The sequence below is a fragment of the Arachis hypogaea genome, chromosome 3, assembly GCF_003086295.3.
Source record: "Arachis hypogaea cultivar Tifrunner chromosome 3, arahy.Tifrunner.gnm2.J5K5, whole genome shotgun sequence".
Taxonomy (NCBI): domain Eukaryota; kingdom Viridiplantae; phylum Streptophyta; class Magnoliopsida; order Fabales; family Fabaceae; genus Arachis; species Arachis hypogaea.
Genome location: NC_092038.1, coordinates 126,161,878 through 126,186,781, shown reverse-complemented (window position 1 = coordinate 126,186,781; position 24,904 = coordinate 126,161,878). Strand labels below are relative to the sequence as shown.

The 24,904-nt window shown below is 31.2% G+C and overlaps 3 protein-coding genes across 5 annotated transcripts; 1 reads left to right on the top strand and 2 right to left on the bottom strand.

Moving 5' to 3' along the window:
- Positions 1–11,222: 11,222 nt before the first annotated feature.
- Positions 11,223–15,050, bottom strand: LOC112791361 (transcription factor bHLH112). Of its 3 annotated transcripts, none has more exons than XR_003817924.2 (7): positions 14,126–15,050; positions 13,294–13,834; positions 13,085–13,201; positions 12,924–12,989; positions 12,604–12,718; positions 12,453–12,503; positions 11,223–11,893 (listed from the first exon to the last, which is right to left on the bottom strand). XR_003817924.2 is itself a non-coding variant. In XM_025834164.3 (7 exons), the coding sequence occupies exons 1-7, from the start codon at positions 14,521–14,523 to the stop codon at positions 11,886–11,888; spliced, it is 1,251 nt and encodes a 416-aa protein (XP_025689949.1). In that variant the 5' UTR covers positions 14,524–15,050; the 3' UTR covers positions 11,223–11,885. The 3 variants fall into 3 exon arrangements, 2 of the variants coding, with proteins under 2 accessions (XP_025689949.1, XP_025689948.1); XM_025834164.3 differs by having other exon boundaries at positions 12,649–12,718; XM_025834163.3 differs by having other exon boundaries at positions 12,653–12,718.
- Positions 15,051–20,761: 5,711 nt separating this feature from the next.
- LOC112781858 (uncharacterized) lies at positions 20,762–21,283 on the top strand. The gene has a single exon (XM_025824561.1). It carries the CDS (start codon positions 20,762–20,764, stop codon positions 21,281–21,283), a length of 522 nt encoding a protein of 173 aa, XP_025680346.1.
- An 855-nt stretch (positions 21,284–22,138) lies between these two features.
- Positions 22,139–23,052, bottom strand: LOC140183588 (serine/threonine-protein phosphatase 7 long form homolog). Its single transcript, XM_072232046.1, has 3 exons — positions 22,625–23,052; positions 22,304–22,391; positions 22,139–22,195 (listed from the first exon to the last, which is right to left on the bottom strand). The coding sequence occupies exons 1-3, from the start codon at positions 23,050–23,052 to the stop codon at positions 22,139–22,141; spliced, it is 573 nt and encodes a 190-aa protein (XP_072088147.1).
- Between the last annotated feature and the right edge of the window lie 1,852 nt (positions 23,053–24,904).

Sequence of the window (24,904 nt, the reverse complement as noted above, 5' to 3'; positions counted from 1 at the left end):
TCCACTCCAATGTCTTCTGGTTGGAGATGAACTATACCTTGCTAGTAAGTTCACAGCAAATGATATATCGGGTCGTGTTTATTAACAAGATACATTAGTGCTCCAATGACACTAAGATATGGTACTTCAGGACCAAGGATATCTTCATTCTCTTCTTTAGGACGGAATTGATCCTTTTTTACATCCAAAAATCTTACAATCATTGGGGTACTTAATAGATGTGGCTTATCCATATAAAATCTCTTCAAGATATTTTCTGTGTATGTTGTTTGATGAATAAAGATCCCACTTTTTGTATGCTCGATTTGCAAGCCGAGACAAAATTTAATCTTTCCAAGATCTTTCATCTCAAACTCTTCTTTTAGAGTTTTTATAATTGTTGGAATCTCTTCAGGAGTCCCAATGATATTTAAATCATCAATGTACACAGCAATTATAATGAATCCAGATGCAGATTTCTTTATGAAAACACATAGGCAGATATCATCATTCTTGAATCCATTTTTGGCTAGATACTCAGTAAGACGATTATACCACATTCGTCCAGATTGCTTTAAACCGTATAAAGATCTTTGCAATTTGACTTAGTATAACCCCTGTGAATATTCATTGGATGGTTTAGATATCTTTAGTCTTTCAGGGACTTTCATATAGATATCACGATCTAATGAGTCGTATAAATAGGCTGTTACCACATCCATTAAATGCATATGCAGTTTATGATATGCAGATAAACTGACCAAATAATGCAATGTTATTGCATCCACTACAGGGGAATACGTTTCTTCATAATCTATACCGAGCCTTTGTGAAAAACCTTGTGCTACAAGTCGAGCTTTGTAGCGCACAACTTCATTTTTCTCATTTCGTTTTCTCACAAATATCCATTGGTATCCAACAGGTTTTACATCTTTTGATGTACAGACTATAGGTCCAAAGACTTCACGTTTTGTAAGTGAGTCTAACTCAGCCTTCATGGCTTCTTTCCATTTTGGCCAATCATTTCTTTGTCGACATTCTTCGACTGATCTTGCCTCAAGATCCTTACTTTCATGCATGATCTTTAATGCCACATTATATGCAAATATTTCATTGGCAATTGTCTTATTTTGGTCCCATTTCTCTCCTATAAAGACATAATTTATTGAGATCTTATCATTTTCACAAATTTCAGGTACTTGAACGTCTTCTGGTGTTAAAACTATATCAGAATTTTGGACAACTACATGTGTCTTTACTATGTCTTTTTCAACAGGAATAGTATTTACCTCTTTTCTCTTTCGAGGATTTTTGTCTTTGGAACCGACAGGCCTGCCACGCTTCTGGCGTGTATTTGCTTCGGTGGCAATTTGTCCAACTGGGACATCAATTCGAATTGGGACATTTTCCGCTGGTATATAAAACTTGGTTATCCTCTTTGTATCAAAAAATGCATCAGGCAATTCATTTGCTATTTTTTGCAAATGTATAATCTTTTAAACTTCTAGTTCACATTGCCCTGATCGAGGATCTAAATGCATCAACGATGATGCATTCCAATTAAGTTCCTTTTCAGGAAGCTTATTCTCTCCCCCTAATGTTAGAAATTTTGATTTATCAAAATGACAATCTGCAAATCAGGCTTTAAATACATTCCCAGTTTGTAACTCAAGATACCTTACTATAGAAGGAGAATCATATCCAACATATATCCCTAATTTTCTTTGGGGTCCCATTTTGGTGCGATTAGGTGGTGTAATGGGAACATATATCGCACATCCGAATATTCTTAAATGGAAAATATTTGACTGCTGGCCAAATGCTAAGTGCATAGGAGAGAACTGATGGTAACTTGTTGGCCTCAAACGAATAAGTGCTGCAGCATGTAAAATAGCATGCCCCAAACCGAGGTTGGAAGATTTGTTCTCATGAGCAAGGGTCTAGCAATTAATTAGAGGCATTTAATAAGTGATTCTGTTAACCCATTTTATGTGTGAACATGAGCTACTGGATGTTCAACACTTATTCCATTAGCCATACAATAAGCATCAAATGCTTGGGAAGTAAATTCACCACCATTATCAAGACGAATTGCTTTGATTGAATTTTCTGAAAATTGTGCTTTTAATCAAATAATTTGAGCCAGTAATCTCGCAAACGGCAGGTTGCGAGAAGACAATAAGCACACATATGACCATCTCGAAGATGCGTCTATCAGGACCATAAAATATCTAAAGATCCACATGGTGGATGAATAGGTCCACATCTATCACCTTGAATTCTTTCTAGGAATTCAGGGGACTTTAATCCAAATTTTACTGGTGATGACCTTAAAATTAATTTCCCTTGGGAACATGCAGCACAACAAAATTCACTAGATTGAAGAATCTTCTGGTTCTTTAGTGAATGTCCATGGGAGTTTTCGATAATTCTCCGTATCATACTTGTTCCCGGATGATCCAATTGATCGTGTCAAGTTATGAATTCATTTGGGCTAGTAGCCATTCGCACTAATCTTGGTATAATATAACTCAGATGAAAACGAGGGTAACTTTTCTAATATAACATTTTTATTTGAATAATGAGTTGAGATACATAAGTACTCATGACCTCTCTCATTCATAATCTCAATATGATATCCATTTCGGCGAATATCTTTGAAACTCAATAAATTCCTTAGAGACTTGGTAGATAATAGTGCATTATTTATTATGAATTTTGTTCCTCCAAGAAAAAAAAAATTATAGCTCTTCTAGAGCCTTCTATCACATTGCCTGAGCCAATAATAGTATTAACATATTCTTCTTTTGGCACAAGATGGGTAAAATATATATTACTTTTGAGAATGGTGTGCGAACTTGCACTATCCGCAAGGCAAATATCTTCACTATATGTTTCTCTTCAAAGACAAGAAATAATAATAAAATGAGTAATATGCACAGTTAAATTGAATACTTGAACTGAATTATTTTTCTAAGAAATACTATACATAAAAATAATGTCATATACTAAAATTTTATTTAAAGCTTGACACATTTAACGATTTCAAAATTCATAAACATTAATATTTCATTATTATATACATCATATTTGAAACTTAAATACATAGAGAATAAAACTTAAAAATAAGTTCTTTATATTATTTATTTACATGGATACTTAACAATCCCACATATTAAACTTTTTCATCATTGATCAAATGACTAATATTTCCTTCAAGATCCTCAAAAAAATCATATACATCATAATAAGTGGTGGAATTTTCAGCATCATTTGAAACAAAATTCTTTTCCTTTCCTTTGTCGTCCTTTTTCAAAGATGCTTGATAAAGATCGACTAGGTGCCTTGGTGTACGACAAGTACGCGACCAATAGCCCTTTCCACCACAATGGAAATACTTATCCTCTGTTGATTTATTTTACCCAATATTTCTTTCTTTATCCCACTTCTGGTGAGATTCTCTCTTTTGAACATAATTCCTTTTCCTTCCATGATTTCTCTTGTTGCCAAAACCTTGCCATTTACCTCTTTTGGGGTAATGATTTGCCGCATTTACTTTAGGAAATGGAGTGGCGCCAGTTGGACGCGCTTCGTGATTCTTTAAGAGCAACTCATTGTTGCGTTAAACAACAAGAAGGCAAGAAATTAGTTCAGAATATTTTTTAAATCCCTTTTCTCGATACTGCTGCTGCAAGAGCACATTCGAGGCATGAAAGATCGAGAAAGTTTTCTCTAACATATCATTATCAGATATCTTTTTTCCACATAATTTCATTCGTGAGGTGATTCAAAACATTGCCGAATTATATTCGTTTATGGATTTAAAATCATGTAGATGCAAGTGCGTCCATTCATATCGGACTTGAGGAAGTATCACCGTCTTTTGATGATTATACCTTTCTTCAAGGTCTTTCCAAAGATCTGCAGGATCTTTCAATATGAGATATTCATTTTTCAATCCCTCGTCAAGATGACGACGAAAAAAAATCATAGCTTTGGCTTTATCCTTTTGGGATGCATTATTTTCAGTCTTAATGGTATCTCCAAGATCTATTGAATCAAGATGGATTTCAGCATCTAATATCCATGATAAATAATTGTTTCCAGGTATATAAAGAGCATGGAATTCAAGATGAGAGAGTTTTGATATAATGAAAATTTGTTACCTGAATCTTCCTAAAAATTTGATTAGAGTCTCATGCTGATAACGTATTAAAAAATAAATAAGGAAGAGGTAATAAAATAGAAAAACACTACTATCAATATTTACCAATACTATTATATTACTATAAATATAATATATTATTATATTAGTAGTATAGGAAGAGAGAATATTTGTTTGTATTATTATTGTAACTATGTGTTATTCACTGAGGTTTAACCTCTATTTATACATGCAAGGAGGCTCCTTTTTTCACTATTATCAAATGTAAGGACTTTGGTAACATAGCATTTCAATATAAAAAAAATGAGTCGCCCATGATCATTCATTTCATTCTTATCACAACATTAATCAATGAATAATACTCAGTATTTTAGGAGCACGTGTTGCTCTATTCTAATAATGTCGTTATCAAAACCAATTTTGGTATTCATAAATCATATACAGGCTTTTATAACAAAAAAAAATTTTTGGTAAAGCTTTTTCAACCACTCATTTTGTGTTTGATAAATTAAAAAATTTATTTATTTGTGTTTATAATTTTTAAAAATTTATTTATACTTATCAAAAATAAAAAATCTAATATAATTTCGTACATTAATTAATATTTAAATTTAATTCTGATATTAATATCTATTGTAATATTTTTAAATTTTAAAAACTATTTGACTAAACATACTTATTGTTATTTGTATTTATTAAAAGCCGTTTTTAATTTAATTTACTAAACATAGATGTTATAATTTTTTAAAAAAAGTATTTATCCATTTTTGCTTTTCAAAAAATTTTGGACTAGACACTTTAGTCCCAACTAAAATTAATTACTCAATTGATCTTTAACAATTAACTTCGCTAGTCATTTGGGTCCTTGGCTCTGTCAACTCTAATGGAGAACAAAATGGCCCCTAACAACTCTAACGGGGGATAAAATAGTCATTGCTTCTTTTGTACAAAAACGACACCGTTCTCCCCAATTTCTATCGTATCTTACATAACCCTAACATTCATACACTCTTTTTTCACCTTCACAATCTTCTTTTCCACATTCTTCTTCCTCCTCTTTAACACCAAGATCAAGCCATGGTGTAACTGCCACGCATGTCACACCTATCTCAACATGTCATGAACCACACACTTTCTAAATCTCTGTGACTGATACACCCACATCCTCCACACTTCACCCACCAAAAATATCCACCTCCAATTCTGACAACGTCCACTACATCCTCAAGATCAAGTTCCATAACTACCCCAAGAGCACGCTTTTCTCTACTCCTTCTAATTTGAAATGGACCCCAAGTGCTTCATTTTTTCTCTCCTGAAGACCAAATTGGCAGATAGCTTCGACCTCGCATCAAACTATCAGTACAGCAAATATTGTCGTCGTCACCTCTCATATGAAAACTGAAGCGATTACTGAATATTGGTTTGGAGAAGAAGTCAAAGAAAGTGATCGGAGTGGTGGACAATGTAGCCATGGAGATGATACGGGAGAGGAAGACGGAGATAGCGACGACAACGACAAGTCTTAACAAATCAAACTTACTGTCTAGATTTATGGAATCCATCGAAGATGACAAGTACTTGAGAGATATAGTCATTAGTTTCCTGAGTATGAATTGGTTGAGAATAAGTTAAAATTTTTTTGTTGTGAATATTGAAGTTGCAGAGTGTGCAATGTGTAGCTTGAAGTTGTAGTGCTAGACTATTAGGGTTATGCGAGATAGGATGGAAATTTGGAGAGAATAATGTTGTTTTCGAATAAAGGGAGTCAAAGATCATTTTGTTCCCCGTTAGAGTTGTCAGGGACTATTTTGTCTTCTGTTAAAGTTGACAGTGCAAAAGACCTAAGTGACTGATGAAATTAATTATTAGAGATCAATCGAGTATTTAATTTTAGTTGAAAACTAAATTTTTTGATTCGAAATTCTTTGGGGACTAAAATAGATAAATACTCTTTTAAAAAACTATCTTTTGAAAGTTAATTTTTAATTTTTTATAAACTACTTAAAAAAGAAGTTTTATCAAACTAAGCCATAATTTATTACTCCGCAATATTTTATAGAATAAATTACCATTTGTACCCATGAAAGATATAGACGCTGACAAATGTACCCATATAAGAATAAAGTGACAATTGTAACCACGGAAAATGGCTTACGTGTACCAAAAGTACCCTAACAGACCAATTGCGTAACCAACGTCTGGATACTCTTGGCACACGAAGATCATCTTTTGTGGTTATAATTGTCGTTTTATTCTTATATGGGTACATTTGTCAGCGTCTGTATCTTTCATGAATACAAATGATAAGTTATTCTTTTTTAGAAAAAAAAATCAGTCAAATGTTTTTTTTTTTGGGTATTAACCATCGGTCAATGGTTATAAAACAAGGCCTTTGTACTAAAAATATGGCCCCAATTTTAAAAAACAAGGCCTTACCTTTTTTATCTTTACTTGTAAAAATCCAATGGGCCTTCAGGGTGAGGAGTTCCGCCTCAGGAAGGCCGAGGCAAAGGCTAAGCGAGAAAATTTTTTTCTTGTTTCTTTAAAAAAATTGGGCCTTGAACTTGTTCATTTAGGGTTTTTGTTTGGAACTACTTTTTGTTATAAAAAATTAAAGCGTCCTCCTAGCTTTTACCGAGAGTTCAATTCATCTAATCGCGCGGATGTGACCTTAAATCAAGAATTCAAAATTTCAAATATCTCTTTGGACATAAAAAGTATTCTGTGGTCACCACCCGTTTATTCTTAAGTGGATGATCTGTGACGAAGAGATTAATCATTGTATTCGGTGGTGGATATCTTGGCAAACACTTTTTTTTCTCCTTTTTTTAACTCTCTGGTTTGACACAAAATGCTGAGCAAAGTTTGAGTTTGTTTTCAACCCCATCTTTGGTTTGGCTACAACTTATATCAATATTGGACATTATTCTTCCTTATTAATTATTATAATCACTTTGGGAATAATCAAATGTCAACTAGCATTATATTATATGGTTAAGTCAGTATCTGAACGTCTTTCACCCCAAACCAAAATCCTTTTTGTCTGCTCTCAAAACGAGAACACGCATGCAGAGCTTGACAATACTAAGAGGGTATATATGTTTGGATGGAACACAATCAAGGATATGACACATTTACTATACTCGCCTCTAATTTGTTGGACAATGCTTTTCTCTTACTAGTCTAAATTTTCTTCCATCTCATTCAAATATTGTTTCAAAGATCACCTTTCTGTAACTTTTGATTCCAATAAAATATAAAGGTAATGAACAAAAAAGGTTTAAAGTATACAATTGATTTAAGATTTACATTCTAAACCAAGGATAGAGCTAGGCTGAAATTAAGAGAGGTGCCAAAAATTAATTTTACAATAAAAATGAGATTAAAATAAAAATTTTAAGATGATTTAAACTAAAATTTTACATATAAATTATAACAAAAAAAAAAGGTTTGGGAGACCATTATCCCGTCCCCACTAAAAAGCTCCGCCTTTATTCTAAATTCGTTTTATTTTCAAAATTAAAAATCATAAACACACTTTAGATCCCAAAAAAAAATAAGAATAATAGATATATTTAAAATAAAAAATAATAAAATATTATTTTTGTTCCTAACATTTAAATTTAATTTTAATGTTATTTATAATATTTTAAATATTTTACTTAAATCTCTAATATTCTAAAATTATTATAATATTATCCTACCATTAATTTTGTTAACAATTCTATAATAGAGATGCACGCATAGATGTTAATATGTTATAATCTACTCATATTATTGTTAATACAAAAATAGAAAATTAAATAAATATAAAAATTAACACTAGCAATATAAAATACTAATTACATTTTGTTCTCTCCTTTGCTAGTATTATTTTTTTATTTTTTCACTAACCGCAATATGAAATCATTTTTCCATAATGGATTAAAAAATTGAACTGATTTTAAAATTAATTATTATATTATTTAAATGAGTTTAACATAACATGTATTTTAAAAGTACATGATAAAATTATTAATAAAATATTTTAAATATTTTTATTTAATAAATAATAAACAAATATATTAAAAATTTAGATTTTTTCATATTTTTTTAAAAAATGTTAATTTATTATCTTAACATGCGCCTTATAAAGGTACAAGTTAGATAAATCCTATTTAAATGATATTACTCGGCTTTTCCACCAGCCATGGAAGAATCTAATATTTAATATTTTGATTAATTAGCTAGATCAATGTTAATTGTTAACTCTAAGGAGCCATATGAGTGTGTGAATGAATGGTGCAAGATTGGATTCAAAGGTACCAAAAAAGAAGGAACCCTTTTGAAGCAGGAACAAATCTTGTGTCATAAGATATAGAAATAGATTGTCATTGATTGATTAGCCAAAACAAGGAAAAAGAGAAAATTTTGTAACAAAGTAAGGTGTGAGAGGAGTCATAATACATACTCTCATACTTTAATAATACCACAATGATGCCTCATATTCTTTTTGGTTCCCCCGCTTTATGAAATTCCTTTATGTACCTTCTTTTATATGTATTAAGTAATCAACCATAACTTTATATAGAAAAAACAAGATTTCATATCCATGGAGTACTCCAGATCGAGAGAATGGTAACAGATATGCTCTAAGGTAATTGTTATTTAGTTTAATAATTATCATTCGATCTCAATTGGGAAAAAAAATCATTAATAAAATTAAAGTGACAAGAGGGGTGCCAACAGATACCTATCGTCAATTGGATTTTTTATTACTAAAGTTGTACTTTTTTCATGATTTGTCACTTCCTATAAAAAGAATTCTTCAGCTTTAAGCTTAATTCTGTTTTGTTTAATTGATTATCAGCCGTAGAATCGGTCCACCGTTATTATGTGCAAGTCTCTTGTAGAACTTTACCAACTCCATTGATAGATACATATTCAAATTGAATTATATTTGAATTTTAATTATCAATAAATTAAGTAGTAATTTATATATTTTTATTTTATTTGAAAGATTTAATAATAATAATAATAATAATAATAATAATAATAATAATAATAATAATGATGATGATGATGATGAAATAGTAGTGTTAAACTAAACAAATTGACCTAACGTTAAACATTTATTAATTTTATAAGTTAATCATTTTGTTTACTTTTTCATATAGCACATATACGCTCATTCAAAAGAAGAAAGTTTAGAATATTGGATTGCATCATGTTCTTAATAAGTTTAGAGACAAAAATGGACATAATTTAGAGATATAGCGCAGTTATTTTTCTTGCTAGTATATACAACAGTAGTGAACAAAATAAGACTATAGAGTGAATATATCAATGGAAGTTCTTTTTGAAAGTCTAATAAAGTGTACATGACTTGTAATTTGGGAGAACTTTAGTCCCAACAAAAAATTCCGAAAACAAAAAAAAAGTTTTAAGTTTTCCAATTTGAAGTATAAATTGAAGAATAAATGGTTAAATTAGTCTTTGAAAGATTATTCATTCTATAAATTAATTATTGGAGTTTTTTTTTAATCAAATTCATTCTTTAAAAATTTTAAATTAGCCATACTAGGCTTTTCCTCACTTCTATTGCTAACGGTATCAGAATTTATTGATGTGGCATATTAAGTGGCACTACAATGCATCTAGTAGTCTTAATTATTGATGATTAATATAATAAATTTATGAAATTAAATCAAATCAATTCTAAATTAAGAGATTCTAATATTTCAAGGTTTTTAGTTAGATTTTGATTTGATTTAATTTCATAATTTTATCATGTTAACAAATAATTAAGACTTCTAAATTGTAGTAATATAGTGTCACTTAATGTGCCATATCAAAAAACTGACGACGAATTCAATTAAAAAATTTCAAAAACTAATTTAAAGAAGAAATGGTATTTGAAATATGAATGATCATTTATTCATAAATTAAAAGGCGATTTTCTTTGCACCGACTTCATTTTGACATTTAGCTAATCTAGATATAGTAAAATCTTAGTTTTTATGTTATAGTAGCTTAGATCCAGGATGAGAATCAGAACCTTATTGCTGCATTTATTGCTTATTTCTATAAAAGTTAAGGGTTTAATTATCAGTTACTGAAGAAAATATATACTCATGCACACTTGAGAAACTGAAAGGCATGCTCTGTCTTAGCTTGCTTGCATATGATAAAGTGATATTATTCTATTTTTGACACACATTTAAAGGGGCAATTGAAAACTAAGTGGAGTTGTTTTTTTCAGATCGGATAATTGGTTTGGAGAATACATGCATGGATCCAATACCTGCCGTTTACTGAGTTATAATTAAATAATATTACCTCCTAATGATATATGAGCTTTATATCAGACATACAAAAATGACCTGTTTTTCTCACATATTTTTCTCTCAATACATAATATATGGTGAATAATGGTCTTTTGTTTGTTTGAGTTTGACAAAGAAAATCTTTACAAATGACATACCCTTACTAAATTTGTAAATACAATATGTTCAACAAGTAAACTTTAGGGGGAAAGAAAAGGTGAAACATCAAAACAAAAAAGAAAAAAGAAAAAGAAAGTAACCCATAAAATGAACCGGGAAAAAAAAGCAAAATATTAAATAGTCAAAATTATTACCATATATATATATATATATATATATATATATATATATATATATATATATATATATATATATATATATATATACTTCTTTGCATAATATAATTAGCATAGGTCCCATATCGACATGGTTTCAACTTTCACGGCTAGGCCAAGCTTTATAGATTTGAGACATGCATTTTGATTTTGAATTTGAACTATACAATTGAGCTAGAGTCTTTCAAGTTTAATAGTAATAATTTGAAAAAAAAATACATATAATTTTTAATTGATATAAAATTCACATACAATGAGTTGTCTTCATATAAAATTCACAGTGAGTTGTTATCTTGTTAATTTAAAAATTTGACAAATGGTTAAACTTGTATAGCATTAGTGCATTACTCAATAAGAATGATCCAATTACTTTTTTCAATTTATTTTGTTTAATTTGATCGCAAAAGCTATAGCCAACTGATAATGATAAACAGGTTTATTCTTTTGTACAAAATAAAAATATAATTAAGTTAAACAAAATAATAATAATAATCAGTAGTAATAAAAGGAAATAAAAAGGAATGAGCAGGAACAAAAGGCACCTTATTAACTACCCCATCTGCTAAATTCTGCCCCTCAACAACAACAAATTAAAGTTTAATAATATTAATATCTATAATGTAATGTTAATTGTGGCTGAATTTAGCACTTGTTCCTACCCGGTGTCACCGACCATATATAGTGATGGTGGTTATTAACCTTAAAATGTTTGAGTGGTCACTAATCACTTGGCAGGCTACATCATTCTGCTTGTATAGCCTGGCCCAGCATTTTGAAGGGTCACTTACTTTAATTTCTTGTTTCTTTCTCACTTTGTTGCTTTCCCTTCTTTTCTTTCTTTTCTCTATTTTCTTGTCTTGGTAGCTTTTCCTCTTCAACAACCCCCAATCCCGATCCTCCCTCGCTAGCTCCTCTCACACATGCAAAATTGTCTTTTCTTCTCTCTATCTTAGAAGTGCTCCTCCGAATGACAATGTTGGCGTCCAGAAATCAGCACTCACCTCCGTAGCAACCGGGAATGTGCTTGAAATTGGTACCAAACATAGCCCTCGGCTTCTCAAATCTCGTTTTGCCACTTCTGGTGACTCTTTCCAATTATTACATTCCTTCAAATACACCGCAACAAAGTTTCATCATTGGTGCATATATTGCTGTTTGTTTATTATTTAAATTTAAATAAAAAAATACTAAAAAGTCATCAAAATTTATTATTTTTGATTATCGGTTAGTTATTAATATTTAAAAATATAGAATAAAATAAATTGTTAAATTAGTAGACTAAAAACATTAAACTAAAAGAATTGAGTTGATGATTAAATAATGATGCTCTTGGCATTTTTCTTTAAATAATACAAGTTATGATAAATAAATTTAACAATCTTGTTACGCTACTAATAGCATTTCTGTCAACTTCTACCAATTCTTATTTATAACTGTGTTTAATAGAAGCTTTTTTGTGGATGTGTCTAATAAAAATATTTTTTTTATAAATGTATTTAATAGAAATGTTTTTATAAATATATTTTTTAGATGTATCTTTTTATATATGTATTTAAAATATAATAATTAATTATTATTAACAATAAGTTGGCAGATAATATGTTAGTAACTATATTTTTTCTAAATTTAATTAGACAAAAAGTAAAGCATTATACATTAAAATACCTGATTGGGTTGAATGGAAGCTCCACTCTTCATGTATGGAGTGCTCAAAACCTGAATTTATTCAAAAAGTGAAGCATTAATAATTGATTATCATAATTGAGCATGTTTTTTGAAATAAAAGCATTAATATAACTTCGAAGAATATACGTACATCTATTAAGTTAACTAATAATGATTAGGGTTTTATTCAAATTACATACGCTGACTTGATCGTGAAGAAACTTGATGTACTCAATAGCTTCGTGGAGAACGGATGCAGTGTCGGTCTGATAAGATCAAAGAAACAAGAATAATACGGCATATATGTGCGGTCAGTTGATTTTTCCTATTATTAATTTGCAGCTTTATTTTAAGGTCTAATATAAGAAAGTAAAGGTTGCAAATAAGTGTATGATATTATATATATAGAAGTAGATGCTGCTAGAAAGAAAGAAAAAAAGGTGAAAGAGACATGCATGTTGGGAAATTCACCTTTCCGAAAGGTGAAACCAGTTGCTGAAGAGCAGTAACTCGGTCCCCTAACTTCTCTTTCCGAACCTGTCCTTACATATATCAACTTGTTCGTTAAAATCTAGCCTTATAATGATTATCACGCTTGAATCAATTTTATTCTTTCTTTTCTATGTACGTACCTTAAAAGTTGGTAAAGGGGGTGGAGTTTCAATTCTTGCCCTTTTGAATGGAGGTGGTGATGAGCAAACATTATTATTTTTCTTTACCGAGTCCACACACAATTCTTCGCTCTTAAGCTGTATTTTCAAATAATTAAATCAAATTGAAAAACCCTAGCTAGTTAGCAGGTAAAATTGAATAAACTAGATATTATATTATATTATATTACCTTGTTGAGTAGAATAATGGGGGAATTGGGTTTGTTGTCTTCTTCTTCAAAAGGAAAAGCACCTGCTCTAATGTCGTGAAGTGCGTCGGAGGAAGCGTTCCAGAAAGGGGTGTTGTTGTTGGAAAAGTGAAGTCCAATATTGTTATTGTCAGGGTGCTTTGCCATTGGGGGAAGTAGTGATAAAGAAGAAGATGATGATGAAGAAGAAGAAGAAGAAAAGAGTTTAGGCCATGTGATTGGTGACAGTGACACTTCATTGGAGGCATGATGATAATTCACTGTAGAAGATGATGAATAGGACATGGAACGGTTGGTGAAAAGTGATGATGATGATGATGATGATGAGCGCTGTGGCTGCTGCTGTGGATCATATAATGTTTGAATCAGTGTTGATGACGGGTAACCATAAGTTGATGAGGAAAATTCTTGGTTGTTCATGCGCTTGAAAACATCCATGGTACTTGAAACTTGTTGTTGTTGGGTTCCAAAGTTCTTTCTGCTCCAATAATCCTTTTGGATTATTTGTGAATTATTATTCTCTCTGAAGAAGAACAAGTTAAATAATGGAAAATATAAGAAAATTAAGGAGTAGAAACATACATACAGTAGTGTAGTATGTATACCCCATATACAAGCTTTTCATAAGAAGAGGTTCGCTTTTTACATATGAAATCAATGAGAAAAAGTTAAGAGAAAACCAACGCTACTACTTTTTCTTCAATTCCATAGTGGAACCTTTAATTAATTTGGACCCTGCTGTGTGTGCACATATGCATCCACTATCACGCATATTTCTATATATACTAACAAATTAATATTCATGAAAACTTACAACAGAGATTGATGATCCCAATTGGGTGAAGACAAGCCAAAACCCATCATTTGGAAGGTTGAATCGATCAACATGCTTCCACTTTGTGATTCATTAGTAGTAGTCTTGTTGTTGTGTGGCTTCTCTTGCGCATCATGAAAACTCATATGGTAATTATTATTATTATTGTTACTAATAATATCACACGCCGGTGCCTTCAAATCCATGAAACAATGATGATGATCATCACTACTTGGCCAAGTTCTAGTGTCGGTGGGTGGTGCCACGGAACAAGGTGAAGTTGAAGATGGTGATGATGAGGTTAGAGGAGGAAACACACTCCTTGTTGAATCAATACTCCTCCACCAGTTCTCACCGCAAATCCCTGCTGCACCTTGGAAATCCTCATCGTCAGCCATATTATATGATCCCACACCGAGAGAGAGCAAGGATTAAATAGGCTTTTTATAGGGAAGAAGAAAGGGTAAAGGAGGAGGGTTGTTAGGGAGAATTTATTTATATATGAAGCGGTTTGTGAAGAAGGGTACGGAAAATTGGAGAGATATTACCGGAATCCGGTTGACATTACAAGCCGATGATTGGACAAATCACATAAATTAAAGACACAAACAAAACATTGAATCTAATTCTAATTCTGCTCTTTTTTTTAATTTTATTTATTTATTTAAATACATGTACATGCATGTGTATGTCTATGTAATTTTATATTTTTTATTTATTTGTTTGTTTGATCACTTTTCTTGGGTTATCTATCTTGCTTTAATTTTGTGAGAGAGAAATATTCAGTTCACTGGATAGCTATATATATGTATTAAATAATTTTTAATAATATGCTTCAATAATGCTTGGTCTAATTTCTCTTGTATATCTTTTTAAATTTAATTATTAGAATAATGTATCAACTCTTATCTACTCCTTTACCTAAAATAATAATTATTATAAATATATTGTATAAATCACAAGATTAATCCATGTCATTATAAATAAAATTTTGAATTACAATATAATAAATCCTAATAAGCATTCTATATTTAAAAGATATATCCACATCATTCAATATATATATATATATATATATATATATATATATATATATATATATATATATATAAAAGTATGATGTGTATGTATATATAATATATTAGAGTATGATGAGAAATAATAATATCAATTTATATTTTATTTAAATTATTTTATATTACACTCAATGATAATAAGATATAAGTTCACATACAACCTGAAGTTCATATATAGGAAGGCACTTGTTAATTGTTATAATACATTGCTTGTGGAAATTACTTGTGTTCCTTTTGTATGAAGGGATGTGGGTATGATGATATTGATGTATGTGATGAGATATGATCGTAGCTATATTCCAGCCATGTCATGATTCCTGAAAGATATTGATCATATGGTTCAAATATTTTAAATTTATGGTTTAAGAAAAAAAACAAATATCGAAAATATTGTAAAATAAAATATAACTAATATAACTGTTGGAAGTTGTGCTTTCAAAAAGACATTGAAAAAATTGAGAAAATAAGAAAAACAAAAAATCACAAGGCTTTCTCCTCATCCAAAAAGGGAAATTATGAATATTAATTAAAATTTTCAATTGGTTAAAATATAAGTACCTTTTAGGCACTCTAGCCCTTTTTCTTTTTCTTTATTGACATAATAGACTACTATTATTATAAAATTTAGGATAAAATATATTTTTTGTCTCTTAAATTTGATAAAAATTTTAAAATTATCATTAAATTTTATTTTATATTAATTTTATCCTAAAATTTTTTATTTGTATCGAATATACTATAAATTTTCAAAAAATGTAAAACCAATATAACAATAACACATAAAAATTATATTTGATTTGTTTGTGTTGAGGGTTGTTCTTATGAAACTGTTGTTGAATCGGTCTTTAATTTTTTGAAAAATTAATCGTCCAGAGCATATTTGATGCAGATAGAAAATTTTTGAAACAAAATTAAAATAAAATAAAATTTAAGAATATTTTTTAAATTTTTATCAAATTTTAAAAAAATATATACTTTATCCTAAAATTTAAAATTTATAACAGAAAAAAATCACCAGAAAAAAGATTATAACGGAAAAATATGTACCCTTGGATGAAATTGAGGACCATTCTAATGGTCCAAATGCTTATCATTGCAGACAATGTAGTACCAGGACTCGTAGCAGGGTCAATAACCTAGTTGCTAATGTACTAATGCTTCCATTTAAAAAGAAACAAAAGGGGAAAAAAAGAATGGAACTTGGTTGGCCAAACCCAAAGCGCGGTATGATGGCGCGTGGATGCCACGTAAAAGATAATCTAAAGTCTAAAACCCAACTTAAGAAACAAGAACTAAAATAATAATTTTAACCTAACACAACTGCAACACTGGCAGCGACCAAATTCGGATGTCAATGACCTTATCCCCTTTGAACTTATGACTTTTGAACATTTTAAAATTCAGATGAATCGTCCGTTTAGGTAGAAGATTTAGAAATATCTACAAGAATATCATATTATTTTTTAATATATTATATAATAATTTTAATTTTGATGCATTGCTGATAACAGTGTAAATGTAACGTGTTTAATGATTTTTAAATAATATGCGTGAGAATTAATTATTTTTATTTATGTCACAATACATGATTGATTATCTAAATCTAACTCTTTTATAATAATATTATAATATATTAAAATTAAATTATTATATAATTAGTATAATTTAATAAAAATTTATAAATATTTCACAATGATAAATTGACTGATGAATAAACTAAAAAAAATGAGCTAAGATATATATAAAGTTAAGTACGATTTTGGTCTTTATAGTTTAGGTCGAAAATTTTTTTATTTTCAATTTCTTTTTGTAAAAAAAAACGTCCTCAAGGTTTAACGTAATTTTAAAATTATCCTTCGTACAATTATACCCCCACTTCAATGTTATTATCTCCATCACAAAAAAGAGAGAAGCAAAAGCTCAGAGAGAGAGACGGAGAGAAGTGGATAGAAGGAAGTTTCGCCATCGTCATCGCCGTCTCACCCTCACCTTCGTATCGCCGCGACTCGCGCCTAGTCTCGTCAGGACGCGTCTAACCCTCACCCTCGTGTTCCTCGTCGTCGTTGAGAGGTGGTGATGGTGGTAGTGTTCCTCGTGTCCTTCAGCAATGTCTCTTCTTCTGTCTGGTGGTCGTTTGCGAAATCTACAACAAGAATTTTAGAGGAATTTTTGGTAATTAGATTTATGAATTTTCGGTTCTTGTAATTGAAGATGAATTTGGAGATTTCTGATTATTGTAATTGCATCCGAGTTTTGTTAATAAAAGAAGAAGAATTTTAGTTCTAAGTTTTATTAATAGTTTTGAATTTTGACGATAATGATGATGATTTTTTTATTTTTCTGAATTTTGAGGTCTGGGTTTTTGTTTTTCTGAATTCTGAGTTCTGGGTTCTAAGTTTTGATGATTTTCTTATTTTTTTTGAGTTCTAAGTTATGGGTTCTTGTTTTTTTGAGTTTTCAGTTCTGGGTTCTGAATTTTGATGATGATGACGATAATAATGATGATTTTCTAAGTTTTGGGTAGGATGATACAGATAATGATGATGATGGAGTAGTAGTGGGTGGGGGGTTCTAACTTTTGAATTTTGATGAAGACGACGACTATGATGATAATTTTTTGAGTTTTGAGTTTTGGGTGAGGTAATCAGATGGTAATAAAGTGGTAGTGAGTAGTGGGAAGTGGGTAGGAAAAGAGAGGTGATGGTAAAAAGTAAGAGGGATATTTTTGTCATTTTAAAAATTAATTTATTTAAAATTACGTTGAACTTTAGGGACGATTTTATATGTAAAAAAGGTAAATAAAAAAAATAACCTAAACTATAAAGACTAAAATAGTACTTAACTCATATATATATATATATATATATATATATATATATATATATATATATATATATGGTGCATTTTATGGTATCTATTTATATTTATCTAACTTACTAAAAAGAGATAAAAATTAATATTTAAATTAAAAATATAAAATAAATAATTTTTTAATATTTAAAATTTACCACAAAAGATAAGTTCGGTAATTTCGACACCAAAATTATAAATACTGTAGAATTTGTCTATATATATAGACCACTTATATTATTTCAACAACTTATATTAATATCAATAACGAACAAAAAAAAAAACACGATTAAAGAAAAGCCCACGTACAATAGAATTAAGGTCAACCCCCTACCAGATTATTTTAATTTTTTTCAACTCCGAATATGTTCTACCACAAATGTCACTATTTGACAAATGTCTTTTTTGGATCGGAGATAATTAAAATTTAGTAGGTACTTACCATTTTGATGGTAATTTTAAAAAAAAAAATAATGATGTTGATCGAATATAGTTTTATGGATAAATTATATTATTAAATTAATTAAGACTCTAAATTATACAATTACAATAATGAATATTTCTTTACATGACGAATTGTAGCGTTTTAGTATTTTATATGTAAACCACATTGAGATGATTATTGTTTATCATTTTTTTTAAATATATATAAACTGTTGCATCCTACAGTGGATATAAGAATAAATGGCAATCTTTTTGTAGCAGTTTATACATAAATTTTAAAACTTTTACAACCTTTAGTGATTTATGTATTGTTATCCTTTGCTAATAATTCGTTATAATTTACCACGATTTACATATAAAATACTAAAATGCTATAACTCAGTGATTTATATAAAAAATAAATTATATTTGTGCGTAAGAAATTTTCATTCGTGGTAATTGTATAATTTAGAATCTCAATTAATTTAATAATATAATTTACTTTAACTTTACACACTTTTAAATATTACTTTTACCCTTTTTTTATTGAAATATATTATTTTTTATTCATTATTTTATGATAATAAATGTATATAAGAGGTATAAATTTTATAGAGTTGAAAAATATATTCAAATAAAAATATTATTTTTTAAATAGTAATTTTAAAGTGTTTGACATAAAAAAATTATTTTATTAAAAAATTAAAAGAATAAAATTGATGTATTTATTAAAAAAAGAAGTTTATAATAATCAACATGAAAAGATAGGCTCATTTTTTTTTATATGGAACAAAGCTTGGTGTTGTTCAATGTAATGGATGCATGGACAAATTTTTCTCTTTTATGGTGTCAGGTGTAAAACATTGTCTGCGTTTTACTTTTGACCTGTATTTATTTTTTTTTTCAAAAAAGGAAATAAACGTGGGCTGTGTTTTGCTTTCTGCAGGTTTTTTAAATTTTTTTTGCATTTGTTTTAACCCAAACACGACCTGTGTTTTGTAATAGGTTATTTTTTTTCGTAATAACAAAACGCAGATTGCATTTTGTATTAAGTGGCAGTTTTTTTTTTGAAAACGCAAAACACAGGCTGCGTTTTTTGCGTTATCAGATTATTTTTTTGAAAAATAAAAAACGCAGGTTGCGTTTGTTGAGAAAAAAAATATTTTAACGAAGGGGCCTGCCTATAAATACGAAGCACTCCTCGCCCAAACGGCCTCACTCCTATTCTACTCATCATACTCTTCTTTCAAATACATATGTTGTAGTTCTTAGTTTTTTTTTTGGCAGTTAGGTATGTCAAAAAAATCGAAGTAGGTGAGGTTGAAGTTATGGAAAATATTGCAAATTTGCAAGTATATTAAAACGGTGAAGTTATACCAAACACACATGAAGGAGTGACTTTTGTTTGTGAATGTTCATTGTCATTTGCTATTCCATGTACCATGAGCTTTGTCGAATTGCAAAATAGGCTTTGTAATAACATTCAAAGCCACATTTTGAAAAGGGTGAGCAACCTTTTATACAGAAGTTCTGTGCAAGTATTTAGTGGGCTAATACAGTTTCAATTAATGCCCATCACTAATGATGCCAGTATGCAGCAGATGTTCTGTATTTATCAACAAACCCGATTTCACGTGCCGATGATAGAGTTGTACGTTGAGTTTGAACAGCAGTCAGGATCGGGCGCGGTCAGCGAGGAGGTCAATGCTGATGAGCTCGGGGATATAGATTGGGAAGAAGATAATAATAACAGTAAAGAGGAGTTCGAAGCTAACTATGAAGTCGATGACAAAAACGATGACGGAGACTTGGCAGGCAATCCGGAGGTGCAAAATGAAGCGAATGCGATTGTAAGGTAGCACCCGTTTGGTGTTCCATCCTTTATGCGGACTCTAGATCTCGAAGCCATGCATGCCTCGAAATTTTCTGAGTATGCGAATACGGGTATGTTATGATTATTAACTCAAGTTTCCTATAGTATTTATTTTATTTGCCTTGTCTGACTGATGGTGGTGCGCATGTCGTAGGTGAAGGCAACGCTGCGGCGAAAGATGGCGAGTTTAGTGTTGGAATGAAATTTGGTTCGAGAGAGTCGGTGATATCTGCAATCAAAAGCTACACTATCTCTAGAGGAGTTGATTACATTGTGTATGAGTCTGCGCCGTAGACATTCTATGCGAAATGCAACTAGTATGGTGCAGGGTGCGATTGGCTTATCCATGCTAGCTTAATTCGAAAGAAAGCTTGTTGGGAGTTCAGGAGATACAATGGCAAGCACACGTGCACCATGAAAACGATATCACAAGATCATGCCAAGTTAGACTCGGACACAATTGTAGATGCCATTAGGCCATTGGTCGAATCAGACCCCTCGATAAAGGTGAAGTCTGTAATTGTAGAAGTTCAATCCAGGTTCAACTACACTGTCAGTTACCGCAAGGCTTGGTTGGCAAAGCAGAAAGTTGTTGCCAAGGTTTTCAGTGATTGGAAAGTTTCTTACCAGACTCTGCCAGTATGGTTGAAAGCAATGACGGTTAAAATGTCAAGGTCTCGTGTTCAAATCAAAATGCTCCCTGTTTCCCATGAGACTGAGAAGGTTCAAGGTGTAAGAGTTCTGCACTGCATTTTTTGGAGCTTCTATTCGTGTATTGTAGCATTTAAACACAGCAAGCCACTGGTACAAGTTGATGGCACGCACCTGTACAGAAAATATAAATGTGCATTTCTGGTAGTGGTTGCACAAGATGGGAATCAAAACATTGTGCCTATTGCATTTGCCATAGTCGAGGGCGAGACAACAGACGCATGAGAGTTTTTCCTAACAAATTTGCGGAGATATGTTGTTACCATTGATGGTGTGGGTATTATTTCTGACAGCCATACCTCCATCGACGCTGTAATAGCTCGCAGTAACGGTGCATGGTCACCACCAAGGGCGTGGCACATGTACTGCATCAGGCACATCGGCTCCAACTTCTTAAGGAGGTTCAAGGCTCCGTATTTGCATAAACTCGTAGTGAACACAGGTATTTCAACTCGCTGTTATGGTTCTATTCGTAGTAAATTTATGACATTTGCTTATGACTAAATGGTTTGTTCAACGGGCTATTCTAGGACGGAGTAGAAGTACAACAAAAACTACTTGAAATTTGCAAGGTCTATAGAGGTGAGTTTGTTTCGATGGGTGACCCATCTACATGCGATAGATACGAATAAGCGAAGGTGCTTGCCAACTGGACATTGAGGCGCACGACGAATGGAAGACCGAAGTCCACCCGCTACTTGAATGAGATGGATTCGCGTGAAATACGTGGTCCTCGTCGGTGCACTATATGTGGACGCGAGGGACATAGCCGCAGCCGATGTCCTCAGCTTGCAGGTCCAAGCTCCGCTGGAGGTCATTAGCGTACCAGTCGTAGTACACTGGGAGATGATGGAAGTCAATAATCTCCTCGCCTAACTGCAATGTGTTATAGTGGTCAAATGTCCATCTGTTAACCCATTGACTATAAATTTGTCCCCAGTAGTCATGGTTCTGTGCTCCTGTCAACCGCTTGCAGTGATCACGACCAAGGTCGAACACAGGGCCTGGTGGTAGCTGCTGCATCCTAAACTGTCGTCTGACCATGGTCTGTCGGGTGTCATTCTATGCACTCGAATGACACTAGAGGCGACTGGGTGGAGCACATAGCCATATGGGGAGCGAGGACATCCGGAATCCCTACTCCCATATATGGTCGCCATATAAATTGCACAATATCTACCAACAGGCCGATTAGAAAAACTATTCTTCTGAATAAAAACATTGGACATTAATGGTACAACTTACATCGTCAACTCCCATGTCGTCGAGTCCTCGCCTAAAATGCGCAGTAGGCCGTCGTATATATCTCGTATGTCGGCGCCAATGACTCCACCTAACGAAAACAGAATAATAACAACAACAACAACAACAACAACAACAACAACAACAACAACAACAACAACAATAATAATAATAATAATAACGATAAAAGCCAATACCGTCGCGCTAGTGAAATACCAAACAAAAAACAGTATCAGTGGGCCATCCATTTTCTTGCAGTTGTATCGTGAGGCACAACACAACGATCTGTATAGGTGTGCCAGACTGGCTGTCCCCCAACTATACCTTGAAATCCGGTGGAAATCCCGAAGTAGCGGTAGAAACTTCGAGTTCAGTAAAACGGTCGACTTCTCCGGAAACACAATTATTCCGAGCACGCAGAAAATGTGCGCCCGGACGTACCGCTCGAGGGACTCTTGAGTATCACAAGGGTCGGTGTCTCTGCACTGCCAGATCCAAACAATATTAACCTTCTCGAACACGTGATCATCCGGACCGGACTCCCGACCAAAACACGCAATACAGTTCTCCACCAAAAACTGGTGGCAGCTATTTGATCTAACCGTAACGGCCTCCCCATTAATCGGGAGACCAAGAATATAGCTCGCATCTTCCAGCGTCACCGTCACTTTACCGACCGGAAGATGAAATGTGTGAGTCTCCAGTCTCCAACGTTCGACCAAAGTATTCAAAAGTGCAGAATGACCTCTCATTTTGTCTACTCACAAAACGTGTTGAAATAGAGTCAATGCCAATGTCACTGCAGCTACCTCATTAAAGGTATCTGACGGATCCAATTTTCTGGACAACAAATTTCTAATAGCCTGCAACAAGAAAATTGATAATTATTAAATTCTAAATAATATCGATTAATAATTTGTTCAAAAAAAAAATAACAACTAAACAGTATTATTATTATTTTAAAACATAATAATAAATTATTAAAAAATCATAAATATTTATCTATTATTTATTAATCAGTATTATTAATTATTAAAAATTTGAAACAAATTTATTCTCACTATCATAACCAGTATTATAAAATAATCATAATAACTCTCTAATTATAATAATTACTCAAATATAACAATAATAACAATAATAATAACCATTTATTATATTATCTAAAACATACACGGTTTGTTATTAACATACAGTATTAATTATTATTACAAACCTTAATATAATATTAAACATAATATTTTTTTAATTAAACATTATTAAAAAGACCGTTTACTGTTAACATTATTATTATTATTATTATTATTATTATTATTATTATTATTATAAAAAATTATAATAAATCACTAAAAAATAATAATAAATTATTACACATTATTGTTATTAAAAATTATTAATAAATTATTCTCATTAACATATTCACTATAATAATAATAATAATAAATTAATAATAATAATAACAACGTCACTAACAACGTCACTAACAAGTAACAACACAAAGATTAATTTGCCTATTAATAACAATAATAATATAATACCAGTATTAAAAAAATTAAATCGTAATGAGAAATAAATAACAACATAATATTAGTTATAATAATATTAATAACCCTAATATTACTAATTACAACACAAATAAATAAATAAAATTTGAATAAATCTATATATTAATTGTTAAATATTAAAAAAAATTACTTACAAATTGAAAATGATCCAAATACTCAATAATATATTCTTCTAATTTAGTATAGTCACGTACCATTTTTTTTTTTATACCGTGCAGTTCTTTTTCAACAAACTTCTTCACAATTAACTCTTGCTTCTTCACTCTCCTTCAACTATTTCTCACTTTGCTTCAGTAACTAAATTTTTACTTTGCTTCTCTTCCATTTGCGTTTTTCGCTTATAAGGACCAAGCTGAGACACCCTTCAAGAACACGTGGCGCTCATGCAGCTAGGGAACCTACAAAACGCAACCTGCGTTTGACTATGCTACGCTAACAAATGCATCCTACATTCTGCGCAGTCCCAAGTTAGTCAACACCTGCTCCTGTCGGCATGTAGGGCACGTTTCGCTTGCTGGTTCCCTTCCCTCACTAATCGCAGCCTGCGTTTTACAGGGCCTACATTTTTTTTATTCCAACGCCTACAAAACGTTATTTTTTGCAGGTCTCTGGTCAACACAGGTCTACAATTGTGGACAACACACCATGCATCCATATACAAGTTTATCACTAATCTTTTATCTATAACTAAATTAATTTCTAAAAAAGATATATATACATTAAAAAAGCTTGTTATCCAAAATATATATAATCGATTTATGATTTTTCGAGCACTGAAAATCAAAGTTAAATTAAAATATGATTAAAGTTTTTTTTTTTTTTTCCATTACTATGAGATGACTAGTAGACTAGTAGTCCTTAAACGTTGAAAACTTGAAATTCATGGTTAAAATGATCAAAACTCAAAAGAGGACCTACCATAACAAGCATGCGCGCGTGCAGCATACACGCGGGTCCCCCTCTTCTCACCGGGACTTGTCAATGCCTTCTTCTTTCACTGAATTCATTCGAGAATTTTCACTTCTCAGTTTTAATTTAC

Coding starts and splice junctions, on each gene's coding strand:
- LOC112791361 (XM_025834163.3), bottom strand. CDS start 14,523: ATGGCTGACGATGAGGATTTCCAAGGTGCAGCAGGGATTTGCGGTGAG. Junction 13,202..13,293: donor CCATTATTCTACTCAACAAG/GTAATATAATAT, acceptor TTGAAAATACAG/CTTAAGAGCGAAGAATTGTG. Junction 12,719..12,923: donor TGGTTTCACCTTTCGGAAAG/GTGAATTTCCCA, acceptor TGATCTTATCAG/ACCGACACTGCATCCGTTCT.
- LOC140183588 (XM_072232046.1), bottom strand. CDS start 23,052: ATGAGAGGTCATTCTGCACTTTTGAATACTTTGGTCGAACGTTGGAGA. Junction 22,392..22,624: donor GATTTCCACCGGATTTCAAG/GTATAGTTGGGG, acceptor TGTTTTCGTTAG/GTGGAGTCATTGGCGCCGAC. Junction 22,196..22,303: donor ACGACATGGGAGTTGACGAT/GTAAGTTGTACC, acceptor ATATGGGAGTAG/GGATTCCGGATGTCCTCGCT.
- LOC112781858 (XM_025824561.1), top strand. CDS start 20,762: ATGAAAACGATATCACAAGATCATGCCAAGTTAGACTCGGACACAATT.